This window comes from Impatiens glandulifera, chromosome 3 (genome assembly GCF_907164915.1).
Source record: "Impatiens glandulifera chromosome 3, dImpGla2.1, whole genome shotgun sequence".
Taxonomy (NCBI): Eukaryota; Viridiplantae; Streptophyta; class Magnoliopsida; order Ericales; family Balsaminaceae; genus Impatiens; species Impatiens glandulifera.
In genome coordinates this window covers 2,985,541-3,002,261 of record NC_061864.1, presented here as the reverse complement: position 1 = coordinate 3,002,261, position 16,721 = coordinate 2,985,541, and the positions used below count along the sequence as shown (strand labels likewise).

At 33.2% G+C, this 16,721-nt stretch overlaps 2 protein-coding genes across 4 annotated transcripts; one reads left to right on the top strand and one right to left on the bottom strand.

The window, feature by feature from the left end:
* The first annotated feature begins 4,362 nt into the window (after positions 1-4,362).
* LOC124928880 (protein NRT1/ PTR FAMILY 1.2-like) lies at positions 4,363-6,272 on the top strand. The gene is made up of 3 exons (XM_047469128.1): positions 4,363-4,498; positions 4,591-4,808; positions 4,893-6,272. The coding sequence occupies exons 1-3, from the start codon at positions 4,363-4,365 to the stop codon at positions 6,270-6,272; spliced, it is 1,734 nt and encodes a 577-aa protein (XP_047325084.1).
* Positions 6,273-6,278: 6 nt separating this feature from the next.
* On the bottom strand, positions 6,279-16,667 carry LOC124929425 (tocopherol cyclase, chloroplastic). Of its 3 annotated transcripts, none has more exons than XM_047469784.1 (10): positions 16,318-16,667; positions 8,947-9,191; positions 8,300-8,379; positions 8,055-8,131; positions 7,759-7,928; positions 7,231-7,328; positions 7,056-7,157; positions 6,851-6,967; positions 6,573-6,722; positions 6,279-6,510 (listed from the first exon to the last, which is right to left on the bottom strand). In XM_047469784.1, the coding sequence occupies exons 1-10, from the start codon at positions 16,581-16,583 to the stop codon at positions 6,334-6,336; spliced, it is 1,482 nt and encodes a 493-aa protein (XP_047325740.1). In that variant the 5' UTR covers positions 16,584-16,667; the 3' UTR covers positions 6,279-6,333. The 3 variants fall into 3 exon arrangements, with proteins under 3 accessions (XP_047325740.1, XP_047325737.1, XP_047325739.1); XM_047469781.1 differs by lacking the exon at positions 16,318-16,667 and adding an exon at positions 9,253-9,570; XM_047469783.1 differs by lacking the exons at positions 6,279-6,510; positions 6,573-6,722; positions 6,851-6,967; ... (4 more) ...; positions 8,300-8,379; positions 8,947-9,191 and adding exons at positions 11,507-11,906; positions 11,995-12,144; positions 12,267-12,383; ... (4 more) ...; positions 15,720-15,799; positions 15,962-16,206 and having other exon boundaries at positions 16,318-16,648.
* Between the last annotated feature and the right edge of the window lie 54 nt (positions 16,668-16,721).

Sequence of the window (16,721 nt, the reverse complement as noted above, 5' to 3'; positions counted from 1 at the left end):
AACATTAATTAGTTTGTAAATAAAAAAAAATAACATCTAAAAAATTAAATCTAGACGTTACAAAAGATGAAGGAGAGCAAGCAACGCAAACCTATTCAGAAGCCAAAAAAAGTTATGTTAAATGATAACCGAACATATACAAATATGTTTAAAATAAAGAGAAACATATATAATTCTTTAAAACATACAGGTAAAAGAACTCTCAAATGAAAAATTAATCTTTAAAACACCTTAATATATAAAAAAAACTCTAGATCTGATATCATCAATATTTCCTTTAGTGCAAAGAAGGAAGTGAATACGAATTTGAGAAATGGTTACCGACATGATTGGAGGACATGATTGGAGGGTATGAGCATTAGACGACCCACCAAAGATTAAAAGTATTATTCAAATTAAAAAAATTTGAGTCCAATCTGACTATATAAATTGTTACCGAACAAAACATAACATCAAATTAAATATGAGTGGTGGAAAGAAAAACAAGACACTCTCTAAAAAAAAAAAAATAATAATAATTGAAAGAGCCACGAGTACAATGACTTTTCAACCTCCCTAAAATAAATTAAAAAAAAAATTGAGACTGGATCTACTGTCTCCAATGTTTTATCCTGAAATATACCCACCCTATATAACTAGCTTAAGTAACAAACTGTATATTTCTTTTTCCTCATTTAAATCATTTTTAAAATATTATTATTTTTTTATTTAAATATAGAAATTTAGTATTATCCTTAAGGTTTATGACATTTCTTCACTTTTAAAATGTTTTAAGTAAAAATTAAACTCGTGATATAATCTTAAAAATCATTTTTGTCACTCTAACTATAGTTATCATTATTTACATGTATGTATTAATCTATTTATTTTAATGAGAATAATGAAACTTGAGACTTCATTCTCAGTAATATAATTTGTTTTTTCCACTTAGAGTTTCTCTGTTATTAAAAGCTTAATCATGAATGAGGTCCCATTTTAGTTGAGAAGATAAAAGTGGTTATTAGCGGCAGATTTCATCATGGCTCTGGGATTAGTTTCAAACCCTTTTTTTTGCACTATCTAATGTCTAAGCATAGTAAATTAGAAAAAGGCTTCCCACTCTCTCTATATATATACTCTAAGTGGAGAAGGGACAAAAGCTCTTTTTTTTTTAAAATTTCTTTTAGATATATGTAGGACTTTCCAAATCACTTGTATTATATGTTATAGGATGGCGTCATAAACGTGTTCATACATGTTAATTTGTACACTAATCATCACAAAATTATTTTAAAAAATAATCATTGTTTCGGTTTAGTAATAGAAAAATAAATGTTTTGAAAGTTTAGCAGAAAGTTATGTCAAAATTAAGGTCATAAAGCCGTTGCTAATATAAAAATGTGATTAAATTAAACTAATTTTTCGTTTGTTTTAAACATAAAAATTAAAATTTCAAATCATGTTATATAAACAAAATTGTTACTTATATTTTAATGTTTCACAAGGCTTCAAAGTTCAAACAATAGTTTGTATGTTGAAGGTTATTGTTGTTTTTTAAAGTGTAAATTAAAAGGCACCCTCTTTTTGTCCTTTCATTCATCATTAGTTCCCTCAATTTGCTTGTCCCCATTTTGCACTAGCTAGCTTAGCACCCTTCCAAAAGGTTCCACTTTTTCAATTTAGTGGCATAGAACTTGGAAGCCTCATCATTATATATAAACTATATATAGTAATTGGAACTTGAAACATATATAAATCTACTTATATATATAATTACTTTATCCGTTAGTGACATTATTGCTTCCAACCAACTAATTAATTATCCAGATTACATCTAAAATAGTCATGAAATTAATTGGATTACTATATTTTATGAATGAGATGCAATTCAGCGATCAAGAATTATTTGAAATCTTTGTTTTTAGTTTTCATTGTTTAATTTTGTTGTTGAGACGATGTATGTAACTTTCTGGATTAACTTTTGTTGTTTTTTCATTATTCATCTCTTCCTAGTCTCTTATATTCGAGATTTATCCTCCAAATTTCTTTCATTTAATTGGAATAATATAATTAATGAAATTATTTAATCTTTCATTTTTTTTAAGTGGTTCATGAAATGAAATGGTCAACAATAAAGTTGATGGTTCTCTCTACCGTTCTTAGCGTTCCTTTCATCTACTTTCACCGTCTCCAAAGTTCTTTCCATGTTTAACATCTATTTTTACTTTTTCCAATTTTCAGCTTTTTTGTTTCGTACTTCTTTTTTTACTTGTTTTTCTTCTTTGTCTTTGTGCATTTATACTTTGTAAGTGGGGTACGTATGACATCTTTCATTGAATACAAGGCAGTGACTTAAGAAAATACATGTGGTTATGTTTAATGTTGGAGAAAATGATTCTTTTAGAATAGTTTAATTAATTGACAAAGATTTTATTTAAAATATTAAAATTTGTATGTTCAATTATTTTCACTTAAAAAAATACTAACATCTAGATCAGCCTCTGATTTAGAAGGTCAGTCAGGTCTATGTATGACAGCCTCAAATGAGATATAATACCTTTTAAATTAAGTAGTTGGTTTTAGTTACATACTTTTAGTGTCGGTTTTAGGGTAAGCCCATGGGTTAGGATAGTCTATTTATTAAAACATATAAAATCTAGTTAAATTATTAAGTCTTTAATAAAAAAAAAATGTGTTTAGTATGGTGGTGGAAGATGAAAGATAAAAAAAAGTTAATGGGTAATGTATTCAAATCTCACTAAAAATATTTTTTTTAACAATTTTTTAATCTAAAATTAGGGTAACCAAAATATTTTTTTTCAAAGTTTTTTTGCGTGGATTGGGGCAATCGAATTCTCGGGGTCGGCACTGATTACACCACATCATATATACTGGTCTTGTACAAATAGTCGACTTAAGAAAACAAAAATTATTTGATTCTCACTCACTTTTAATGAAGTGCACTCACTTTGAATGAAGTGGGAATAATAAATAGGATGTGTCAAATTAATTCTTCTTATTTTTACAAAATAAAATTATTACTCATGACTATAAATTATGAATAAAAAAAATATTATTTGAACCTATATCCAAGACTTTCTCTCAATGTAATTAATGTTATGATATCTTTCACCCTTCACTAAGTCAAGATAACATGTCATACTTTGCAAGATCAAAAACAAGATTATATCACAAAAGACTTTCAATGCAGTTTGGATTTAGGGAGTGGCCTTTTGGACAATAATTAATGTTTCTAAAATTCAGGCGAGAAAAATGGGTAAAAAAAAAAAAGGTGTTCTTATTCGGTTTTAGGATTTGAATTTGATATAATCCCTAACTATAATTTGAGGAAGAATAATAGTTTTGTTCCCTAAACATTTGGGAGAAAAATAAATTGGCCAGAGAAGTAGTAGGGAGTTGGAAGAAAATGTACTCTATACTCTGATGTTCTTATTTTTTATTTAACTTGTTATGTTTTTTTTTTTTTATGTTATATTGTAAAAATTTATAATTTCATATTATATTTATTATAAATAGTTTAGTTGGTTGGAAGGTATAATAAAATTTTAAGAGATTTTAAGTTAAACTTATTTTTTTTGGGCCTTAAGACTATGGAGACTTCATGCCACTGCAAACACTTAATTAATTCATATTTATTTTTTAAAAAAGTTTTAGTCACAATTGTCCGAATAAAAACAAATTGATGATAAAAATCAATTAATGTGTAAAATTTATTTGGGTCAAATTGAATGAAGTTTAAGCAGATAAAAGAGGATATATTAAATAAATTAATTTTGAAAAAAATAAATGTAAAAAATAAAATATAAAAAAAAGAGAAAAATATAATAGAGATAAGATGAGTTGTAAATATATAAAAAAAAATTACAAGTTGAAACTTGTAGGTAAATTTGACAAATTTACTTAAAGAAAAAGTTATAAATATCATATTTAATATATATTTTGTTTAAATGTAACTTTTTTATTGCAGAAAAAAGAGGGTTAAAGAGAAATCCAAAAAAGATAATAAAGAATCATATTTAATAATTAATACTTTAAAAAGAAAAAGATTAACACACTATTTAATTGATTCAAACAAGTTTTTTAGATTCAAAGAATTAATTCAGTAAAATAAATAATAATAATAATAACTTGAACCAGTTCATTAAATTAAAGGGGAAATATATAAAATATTTTATTACTACTAGATGTAAACGTACGTGTCAAGTGAAGATCACCGTTTACGTCCACATAACCATGAATCTACGGTTAAGATGGCCCCACATTTCCTTATTTTACCCAAACTGCCGCAAGTTCTAAAAACGCACACGATTTGCAGTTGCTTCTCTTATTATTATCTCTTGAGATTCTGCGTTTTTCGTGATTATGGAGAATGATGCTAATTATTCAGACAAAGAAGATCATGAAGATGAATTAGATGAAGAGACAACAAAGATCCAAGAGCCTCTCTTGTCCATCACCAACACCAAGGGTGGATTCAAAACTATTCCATTCATCTTGGGTACGTACGTACATACAGATCAAACCTGCAATTCTTTCATTTTCATGGTGATCCATTCCTTGTTTTCATTTTTGATTAACTATTGGTCGCAGCAAATGAAGCTTTTGAGAAATTGGCCAGCAGTGGTCTTGGCCCTAACATGATCATTTACCTCATGTCCGAATATAACATGAGCATGACCACAGCCTCAAACTTCATCTTCATCTGGTCGGCCGCCACCACCTTCTTCCCCATCCTCGGCGCCATCATCGCAGACTCTTATCTCGGTCGCTTCACCATGATCGCAGTTGGATCCCTTGTTAGCCTACTGGTATGTATGTATGTATGTATGTATACACATCAATTCAATTCACTGACTTTTGTAAATTAATATTCGTTTTCATTCATGCCACAGGGGATGATCCTACTATGGTTAACAACCATAATCCAACAATCAAGACCTTCACATTGTGATCAACAGCAATTCATCACAGATAGTGATGATAATAATAATTGCGAATTCCCGTCAATACCCCAGATTATCTTCTTATGTATCGCTTTCGGCCTTATGTCAATTGGAGCAGGTGGCACTAGATCCTCTTCATTAGCATTTGGAACAGATCAACTGCAAACCGACCACCGCCTGAAAACTCCCGGCGCATTGGCAAGCTACTTCAGCTGGTACTATGCTTCATCAGCGTTTTCCATTATCGTCGCTATAACTTTAATAGTTTATATCCAAGATAATATAGGTTGGACAGTTGGTTTTGGTGTACCCGTCGTTCTAATGTTCATTTCCACAGTGTTTTTCTTCTCGGCTTCGCGTCTATACGTTAAGCGAAAGCCGAAGCCGAGCTTGATCGTCGGTCTGTTTCAAGTGGTCGCAGCCTCGTACAAGAACAGACATATCAAGATGATGTCGACCCATGATTATTACTGCCACAAGGATCAACTAGTTCCCAGTGAGAGCTTTGGGTTTTTGAACAAAGCTTGTGTTATTAAAGATCGAGAACTAGACTTAACTTCAGAAGGAGAAGCTTTGGATCCGTGGTGTCTATGTACTGTCGAACAAGTCGAGGAGCTAAAATCGTTGATCAAAGTGTTCCCTTTATGGTCCACGGGGATCATGTTGTGCGTAATCATAAACCAGGGCTCGTTCCGTGTGATCCAAGCCGCGGCAATGGATCGACATGTGAGTTCGACCTTCGAGATTCCTCCCGGTTCGTTCGGGGTTTTCATGGTCATCTCTGTAATCCTATGGATCGGTCTCTACGATAGAGTAATCCTGCCGTTAGCATCGAAAATCATGGGGAAACCGGCTCATATGACGGCTAAAACGAGGATGGGGGTCGGACTTTTCTTGTCGTTCATCACCATTGCGACGACGGCTCTGGTGGAGAGCTTCCGACGAGCCAAACCACCCACGGTTAAGATGTCGGCAATGTGGCTTATACCGCAAAACTGCTTGGCGGGCCTGGCAGAGGCATTAAACATGATTGGGCAAAACGAGTTTTACATATCGGAGTTCCCAGACAGCATGGCTAGCATTGCTTCGACTCTGACCGGAGTTGGGTGGTCGGTTGGTAGCTTGCTGGCTAGCTTCATATTGAGTAGCGTGGATATTGCCACAAAGAAGAAGGATGGAACAGAGAGCTGGGTTTCAAGTGATATAAATAAGGGTCATTATGACTACTATTGTTGGCTTCTTTCTGGCTTGAGCCTTGTTAATTTAATGTATTTTGTCATCTGCAGTAGATCTTATGGTCCTTGCAAGGGACAAGGATTAAGTAGATAACATCGATCACACTTATTTGTTCTTATATTATATAATGGAATAATCTCAACAAAGTTATAAATTATAAGCCTGGGGGTTTGAGGAATGGAAGAAAACCGAAGAATCCATTGATGTCAATTGGCACATTTAGGGCGCGTTTAATTATCTGGGGCATCTTTGTATTGCCCTTCCATGTATTGAACCATGGCCCTCCTCCAACTTCAACTGCGGCCATGGTGCTTGTTACATCCAATATGATCTAAACACAAATTGGGGTCAATGGGGCAATGGCAATGAAAATGTGTAAAAGGAGACACTCACCTTTCCTTTGTTTCCATCGAGTCTACGTTCCCACAAACGTAGTCTTAAGTTGCCAAAACAGGTGTCTTTACAAATGGGAGCTAGTCCAGCTTCAGATGTTGGTGCACGCAAAGCTGTACCTTGATCATCCGTGGTAGCCTCTATTTCTACCTAATATGGATTTAAACCAAAAGAAAGCTATGACTTCATCTCACTTGTCTTAACTCCAATGAAAATTTTCTAGAAAGAACTCAATCTATGTATAGAAACAAACAAATGACGTGATTATCTTAGATTACCTGGTGCGTTTCATTCTCAGCAGAGATGTTCCAGGAACCCCAAGGAGCAATTTCGAAGGCAACAACTCCATTCCACGGCACGAATTCGTAGAAAACTCCACCACAATGAACTCCAACCTGCAACGCAAAGACAGAGCATATGATGATGATTCTTAACATATGAACACATTTAGACATTGGTAATGGTAATGGTAACACCCAGTACCAGTGCAGCATTTTCAAATGTGTCTCCAGGAAGTTTCCTAAGTCCACCAGCTGCAGTCAAAGCAACTTCTCCAAACGCCCCTTCAAAGATGTTACACTGAACCTGCCACAAACAGTTGAATTAAGGTCGAAGATGAGCAAAAACCATTCAGATAGTAAAAAGAGAAACCACTTACCCAGAACCACTTTTTCGGGAAAGCCCCACCCCAATTTTTCTCTGAATACGAAGGAGCATTCGTGAACTCAAACCTTTCATCACCCCATTCTATCCAACCTGTATAAAAAGCACGTTCCAAGAATATGTTTTTGATTGTAGCAAACTCAATACTTCAAGAATAGTGGCACTATTTAATGGAAACCCAGTTTAGATTCAGATGGGAAGGGATCACTACAATCTTTAAGTACAGAGATTGGCAACCTAAAAAGATTGGATCCAGCTAATTCTTCTACAAGAAGAGAGCTTAAATTGATCCTCAATTTAACATTAACTGTTGGGGCACATGCAAATGACTAGTGTTAGACTGTTAGTCACATTTGTAAGGTTTTAGAGGAGATTCATGGTCATTAGCTATTTGAATTGCTTTATACAAAACTTTGCAGTTTAAAACCTCTTCATCTCATGCAAATACAAAATCAATGACATTGAAGATGAAAAACCCAAATAAACTTTCTTTACAACTCAAGAACAAACTAAAGTGACTTGCCTGTTGAAAATCCACTAGCCAAGCAGATCTGCCAATGAGGCTCAAATACAGGAAAAGCAGCAAGCCAGCCAGCGGTTGACTTCTGTTTGGACCCAACGTTGCCCCATCCATAAACAGGTCGGGTACTATACTCCCAACGAGCAGACTTTACAATGTCCAAATAATCTGTCCTGAAAAGAATCAAAGAACGTTCCATATATTATGATTTCAGTTGTCATTGTAAAGAACTCAACATGTAAGGGCTGATAGAGAAAGCTGACTAACTAAAAAAAGAGGACCAATGAGAAAAGGCATACCGCCCATCGTCACGGATGAAACCCTGATTCCAAAATGGGGTAACTTGGAAGCCCTCCGAGACTCTTCGATTGAACTCCTTCAAAAATCAGAAGATAAGATGTACACAGCAAAATAACTATTAATGTATAAAACAGAGCACTTCCATAGTCACAAATAACCAAGAAATGGAAGAAACTGAAAAATATAAAATATATATATTGAAGAGAAAGAATAGGTCGTAAAAATCCAAAGCAAGATGAGCAACCTCAGGTGGGATTTCCTCATTAGGTGGGCTCATGTCCTTTTGAGCAATAAAAGTATTCCCCAGCATCAGGTCATGCCTACCTATGCTTTGAAACACAACTAGTTAGATAAATATCTATGGTATATCAATTATTCAAGGAGATATAGGTTGATTTACAATGCTCTTCATGAATCATGATAATTAAAAGGAAACTATCATTATGATCAAACAAACAGGAACAAACACTGCATTTGAAGTTTGAAGATTATCATGATGTGCAGAATAGAAAAACAGTAAGTGGACTAATATTCTTAAGGTGATTAAAAATCAGGAAAATAAAAGTATGAGAAAGCACAAACTCCCTTTTGATTTGGAAGAGGACAAGAGAAATGGTTAGCTTCATTGTAGAAAAAGTTCTTTTTGATTTTTGTGGGTTCAATCACAATTGGAAACAGACCCAGATTCAAAAATCTTTGATGGGTTTCTTTGACATATTTAGATACAGATCCAGGAACAAAAGTGTTTATTTGGAAGTTCTTAGGTGAGGGTATGCTTAATTCCTCTTTTCTTTCTGGCTCATTTATCGGTTAAGTCATATTCACAGTAATTGCTATTGTTAAAGTGATGAAAGATCTAGAAAAGAAAAGGATGAGAAAGCTGGGACCTACTTCCCCAGAAATCCAGAGACTCGTCTTTGAACTGGCAAATATACTTATCATCAGCACCAAGAATTTGTGCTCCAACTCCTGTGAAGCGCGGGCCATGCGTAATCTCTTCTAATTTAGTCAATTTCGTTGCAAAGGCGGGATTCTCCACAGTGTACATGAAACAGAAGCTCTGTCGCCGTTCAGGTATTGAAACCTTGAAGTACCAGCCTTCAAAAAACTTCCTAATGCTCCCATCGTAATGATACCTAAATTACTTAAGCAGTAAGAGAAGAGAGAGTTTTCCAATAATAATAATATGAATCTTACCCGCTATGGGGAGTTCTCAGGTGGCGATTGGGAGGCGTGGGATTATAAACAGGCTGAACAGCTGCTAAATCGGCTTCGTCATCAGAATCTACGGCTGAGATACGAAGTTTGTACCTAGAGATTTGAGAGTGCTTGACTCTGAGGAATCTACTCGAATGTTCGGAGGAGGAGGAGCCGATGAATGAAGGTTGAAGCTGGTGATTTGGTGAGTGTTTGCAGAATGAATTGAAGCTCGTTTCCATCGAAAGCAGACGAATGGAGCTGTCATTTTCATGGCAGGCATTCATAAAGAAGATGAATAATACAAGTTGTTTAATTCAGATAGATTATTTCTCATTATCAATTCATCATTATCATTATCATTATGATTATGATTATGGACTTAAACCAGTTAAACATGTAGACTAAAAAACCGTTAACTAGAACTTACTTGCTGACAAAGGCATAATAGAATAATTAAAGATATACTTGGGGGCCATTGTTTGATTTGGATTTATTTGAATATCGAGGTGATTCTTTTTAAATAACATTCTTTAGTATAAGGAATGGGTTATTTTTTGTTATTTTATTACAATTATTTTTAAAAAAATGTCTTTTATTATTTAATATATATATATATATATTTAAATAAATTAATACTATATTTTAAATAATCTTCAATAATTCACGACAAAGAAACAAGATTTTAAATGCTTATCTGATACTGAATTAAATTCATTTATTTAAATTATCTCAATACCATCGTATTAAAATCTATTTATATGTGTCAGATGCTAGGATCTTCTTCGTGTGTGTATATATATATATATATATATATATATATATATATATATATATATATATATATATATATATATATATATATATATATATATATTTAAAATTATTATAATTAAATTATTAATTTTTTATTTTTATTTTAAGCTATAAAACTTATATTTAATACGTTTTGAGATAACGTAGAAATCACTTGAATATTTAAAGGTAAAATTTGAAACATTAAATCTCAAAATATAAGTAATATTTTAACTAATTAAGTTAATATTATTTTATATAAATAAATTACTATTATTTTATTTTATAAAATTTAATTAAAATTTTTAAAAAAAAATTGATAATACATTTTACAAAAATTCTAAATAACCTACTTTTATGAGACAATATTTTTTCAAATAATTCTATAAAAATTCTAAAAAATCTAAGATCAACCCTTAAACAATTTATACAGGTTATTTGAATAAAAAAAGGCCTTTAATTTTGTTTGATTGTGTGGTAATTTTATTGAGATAATTTTTATTTACAAAGACTTAAATAATTATAAAATTAAATTTATTTTAAAAAATAAATAATATTTTAATTAACTAAGTAGAGGAGGAGTTATAAAATTATATTTAATTATAATTGTAGTTTTTTTTAAACTCAATCCAACCAGGTAAAATTAATTGATTTTTTTTTTAAGTTTTAAGATATTATTATACAATAGAAAAATAATAGTTTTTTTAGTTGATAAATTGAATGATTGAATTGAGAAGAGATTTATAAGATTTTATTTATTAAATGTATAATTATTTCAAAGTATAGTTGATATATAATAAAAATATATATTTTTTAAATAAAGATCATTTTAGTAGATAAATTGAGTAATAAAAAATAAATGAAAATTTATTCTGAATTAAAAAAACTTGTATTATATATATAACTATTTTAAGAGTAATATAGAGAACAAGACTTTGATGTCAAAAAATATGTGACATCACGATAGAGAGAAATTACATTTTACAAGTTGAATCACGTGTTGTCACATCATTTCCGACACCATGACACCAAATTATAGCTCTCTAGATTTTAAATGTTTCACTTAGAATCGACAACAAATTTAGAATATACTATTCCTACGTAAACTGACCATGATGATGATGACCAAAAAAAAAAATAAGTAGTGGAAATATTATACCATTTCTTTCAAAGGAAACAATTTTTCCCATTTAATCCATCTGAATCCCATAACAGAATAACCCAATAATGATTATTCCAAAGGAGAGTAGGAGACCCAAATCCCACTCACAAATAAGCAAGAGTGATTCGTGGCACAAAGGACACCTAGTAGCAAAATTTATACATTTTTTCGGGAAAAAGACTCTAATTTAGTGGTAGAGCACATGCACACTCATCATTTGAGTTCATGCACTTCTTCCTAGTTCATTTGGAAACACTTTTTCATTTTCTTTTTTTATCATAATCTAGATTCTAGATGAGAAACAAACATTTATCTTTTCAAACTTGTAAATGAATATTAAAAAAAAGTATTTTCAAATGTGGCTTGTATGATACTCAGTACACCAAGAATCAACAACTTTAGGTGCCACTATTTACAGTAGCAAGTCGTTGTCCAAAACCGATGGAGTAAACTTTAAATGCCACTATTTACAGTAGCCAGTGTACAAAGAAGGAGATTACCCATGAGAGGTGCAGGTAGGTTATAAGCCAGGGGGTTTGAGGAAAGGAAGAAAACCAAAGAACCCATCAATATCAACTGGAACATTTAGAGCACGGCTAACTATCTCAGGAGTCGTAGTCTTGCCTTTCCAGGTATTGAACCAAGGTCCTCCCCCAACTTCTACTGCTGCCATGTTGCTTGTTACATCCAATATCATCTAAACACAAATTGGGATGAGACACTATTATTAGACACATATTTAGGCAATGAAAAATGAAAATGTGTAACTTCAGGAGACACAGCACCTTTCCCTTGCTTCCATCGTATCTCCGTTCCCACAACCGCAGTCTCAAGTTGCCAAAACATGTGTCTTTACAAGCAGGAGCTAGTCCAGCTTCCGATGTTGGTGCCCGCAAAGTTGTACCTGGATCATCAGTGCTGGCCTCTACTTCTACCTAATTACAATTTAACCCCAAAAACAAGTTATGAGTTCATCTCACCTGTCTAAACTCAAATACCTTATTCTTTCTTTTAAATGCCCATATTATTTTTAGAAACAACTCAATAATTAGATTACCTTGTGCGTTTCATTCTCAGCCGAGATGATCCAGGAGCCCCAAGGAGCAATTTCAAAGGCAACAACTCCATTCCACGGCACAAATTCATAGAAAACTCCTCCACAATGAATTCCAACCTGCAACAATGTTATTTTCAACTCTCTGAAAGACAGTGCAGCAGCTTACACTAGAATCTTCCGTGCATCAAGATAAGAAGAGTAAATGGTGAAGTATCAAAAGGAAATGAATCCCAATAAAATTCTCTTCGCTCAACAACTAACTTATTGTTGCAATGAGTAGCAATCCGTTGCTCATAATATCATGATAGAAATTTTACCACCTATGATCTGATCTGAAGTATATATTGTGAAAGATACGGATTTACAATAAAAGTGATCAAATAACTATATCTCCAAACACGTATATACTTGTTTTTTGTGATACCAGGGTGTTCGGGTCGCTTGAGCGAATGTGAATTGCACTTCAAGCATCAGGGTGGTAAGACACTTAGTTCAAGTCTCTAGATATTTGGGAAATAAATGAAGAAAACACAAAAATACTAACTAGAAAAGACTAACTGAGAAATAATTTTACAATTTTTAAGTGATTAAAATAGTCTAATTATTTCATAATTATTCATCTGAAATAGTCTGCTTACTTAATATAGTCTGATTATAATTAACATATTCTCCACAATATCTCATTTTTGTAACGTTTGAACGCATCTTGCGATCTTTCTAATAAAAGTTGACATTTTTCAAAAAAAAAATTCTACACAATATCCTTTTATCTATATAAGAGTTTGTTGAAAAGTACCAGTGCAGCATTTTCATACGTGTCTCCAGGAAGTTGTCTCAGTCCACCAGCTGCAGTCAAAGCAACTTCTCCAGATGCCCCTTCAAAGACGTTACACTGAACCTGCAACAATCAGTTGAATTAAGCACTAAGAAGAGCAAAAATTCGTAATAATCTTCCTAGTAACACTATAAAAAGGATTATGGCCTGGGTCTTTGCATCAGGAATGTCATCTTCAAGTTTGTTTACCATAAACAATTCATCTTGCATCTTGGTTATTGAACTTTTGACTAAATAGAGCAAATATTCAATCTGACCATCAAATTAAAGGACCATCCCAGACAATTTTCCCCAAATAGAGCAAATAGACCCAATAGTGACTTTACTACAACACATACGAATTTCCATGAAGCAAAATGGGTAACCCATTTAATAAACGGCATGTTAAAACCAACCGTGACATTAAATAAAAATTCAAGTGCAACATTGTTTGGCCTTTTAGAAAATAGATTTTGTATATAATCAAGCCTATCAACTGTACATCCAGCTCACATCTTGTTCATATCTTTCCACATCCGAATGATTGTTTTTCTTATCTCCATTTCAAATAAAGAGCGGGCAAATATGTAGAAAGGATGTATTTAAAGTTGTTAAAGGGCAAGTCCCACCTAAGAAAAGAACAAGTCATGGTTCCACCTAGGCAGCAATCTTCCAACTCACACAAGCAACTCACAAAACTCATCTCCAAAAACGTCACACAGAAGATGAGCAGGTTTCCTCCTCCCAAACGGAACTGTACATAGATTTATTTTCTTGGAATTGTAAATTGTTGGTTTCAAACAATCATAGTGTTGCATATTTATACCACACACATTGTATCCGACCTATTAATTAAACTCAATATATACAAAACAAAGGAGAAGAAGTTTGTTTTTCATTTTCCCCAAAAAAGTTTGTTTTTCATTTACATTTTCTGTTTTAACTTATAAATTTACATCTTAGACTTGAATACTTTTTTTCGAGAAAAATTAAACTCGTATACTTCACAACAAGTATCATTTTTTTTCACTGTAATTAAAATGACAAATACAAAGGTTGCAACTGCCAGAGGAAAAACCTCATTGATAAATAGCCGCACTTATTTTTTCTCCTTTGAGGGGGCACAAGGGAAGTTGGGACTAGAATAACTTCTTTATAGAGATAAATAAGATTTGAACCCAATTTGGTAATAAAAGTAACTACTAGACCAATCGGTTTCTAAAATCTGTAACGCCTAAATAAAGATTTGAAGAGGCCAAAACAAACCTTTCACTAAACCTAAATACTGGGTAAGCAAATCACAAAAAAGCAAGTTGACGAGAGGAATAAAAGAGATAACAAGGAATAAATACTTACCCAGAACCACTTTTTGGGGAAAGCCCCACCCCAGTTTTTCTCTGAATATGATGGAGCATCCGTGAACTCAAACCTTTCATCACCCCATTCTATCCAACCTGTATAGAAAAATATTCCAAAAATTATGATTGTCCATGATCAATTAGAAGACACTCCTACTACTATCATACAGTGGCAACTATAATGCAAATACAAACTCATGTTTTTTTTATGATTAAATCATGCCATTACTTGTATTCAAATTGTTTTTGCTCAGATGTTTCACCATGATTCATGCGACATTCACATTAATTGTTGGTTAATGAAAAAATGTTCAACCTTTCAGAAAAAACAATTTGATAAAGAAGTCAAAATATTTTCTAAGAGGTGGCAACATAGATATGATTGGATGCTGTCAATTTTCTACAAGCAGGGCAGGGAGTTAAATAAATTGATCCTCAATTATCATTAACTGTTAGGACATATTCAAATCACTAAATAGGGTAGATTCCACCAGGTAGCACCAAGTATCAAGACATGAAAAGTCAGTAAGAAATAAAATGGCCTTGCCTGTTGAAAGTCCACCAGCTAAGCAGATCTGCCAATGAGGCTCAAATACAGGAAAAGCAGCAAGCCAGCCAGCGGTTGACTTCTGTTGAGACCCAACATTGCCCCATCCATAAACAGGTCGGGTACTGTATTCCCATCGAGCAGACTTTACAATGTCTAAATAATCTGTCCTGAAAAAAATCAAAGACCATATATTATGACTTAAGTTGTCATTGTAAAGAACTCAGGATTTAGATAAGTATATAATATATGATGTAAGGCTGATAAAGAAAGCTAGTTAAAAAATAGGTGGACCATTTCCATTGGTACAAATTTTGAATCCCTTATTTTCTATTAAGTAGAAGGAGAAGTTGAACTATAAAGAGTTCTGAATTAATAGCAATAGATAAATAAAAATCTAGTCCTGAATTCAGTGGCTGTAATGCAACACATCATATTTTTCTCCTTGTATAAGTGAAGTCTCATAACATATAATCGACAATGAGAAAAGTCATACCGCCCATCATCACGGATGAAACCCTGATTCCAAAGTGGTGTAACTTGGAAGCCTTCCGAGACTCTTCGATTGAACTCCTTCAAAAATCAGAAGATAAGATGTAACCGCAAAATAACTATTAATGCATAAAACATAGCACTTCCATAGTCATAAATAACCAAGAAAGGAAGAAACTGAAGAAAAAATATATATTGAAGAGAAAGAATAGGTCATGAAAATCCAAAGCAAGATGAGCAACCTCAGGTGGGATTTCCACATTGGGTGGGCTCATGCCATTTTGAGCAACAAAAGTATTCCCCAGCATCAGCTCATGCCTACCTATACATTGCCAGACAATTATTCATAACAGGAAGATTGAAGACCATCATTGTATAATAAACTAAAACCAGGACAAGGTATTGGGAACACTTTCTAAGCCAAATCAAGTAAATGGTTCATAATTCTCGAAAAGGTTTTAAAATGGGAAAATCTAGGACTTACTTCCCCAGAAAGTCTGAGACTCATCTTTGTACTGACAAATGTACTTATCATCAGCACCAAGAATTTGTGCCCCTACTCCAGTGAACCGTGGTCCATGTGTTGCCTCTTCCAATTTTGTCAATTTGGTTGAAAATGCGGGATTCTCCACCGAGTACATGAAGCAGAAGCTCTGTCTCCGTTCAGGTATTGAGACCTTGAAGTACCAGCCTTCGAAGAATTTCCTAGTACTCCCATCGTAATGATACCTAAAATTTAAGCAATGGCAGAGTTTTCAAGTATCAGACACAGCAGTATCATATTTACTTCTTTCTTTGTCTCTAACATAGAATTCCTATCGAAATGTTGTTGGGTTTTACCCGCTATGGGGAGTCCGCAGGTCGCGATTGGGAGGCGTGGGCTTATAGACGGGCTGGACAGCGGCGGCGGCTTCGACCGACTTGACAGTTGCTAAATCAGCTTCATCAGCTCTGGAGGAAGTGTCCACGGCTGAGATACGAAGGGGCAGCCGATTGGGAACCGCAAAAGATTTGTGCTTGAAGGCTTGAACATGCTTTACTCTTTCTATTCCACGAAGAAGATCATTTGATGAGTGTTTGCAGAAGGAATAGAAATTCGTTTCCATCGAAAGCAAATGAAATGATCTCTCCTGTTTTAGGCGGAGAGATTGAGAGACATAAGAGGGAATGAAAGTGGAAACTGGTCATCTAGCCTTTTTTTCTGTTCTTTTTTGTGAAAGACAATTTGAGATTTGGCTGATTCT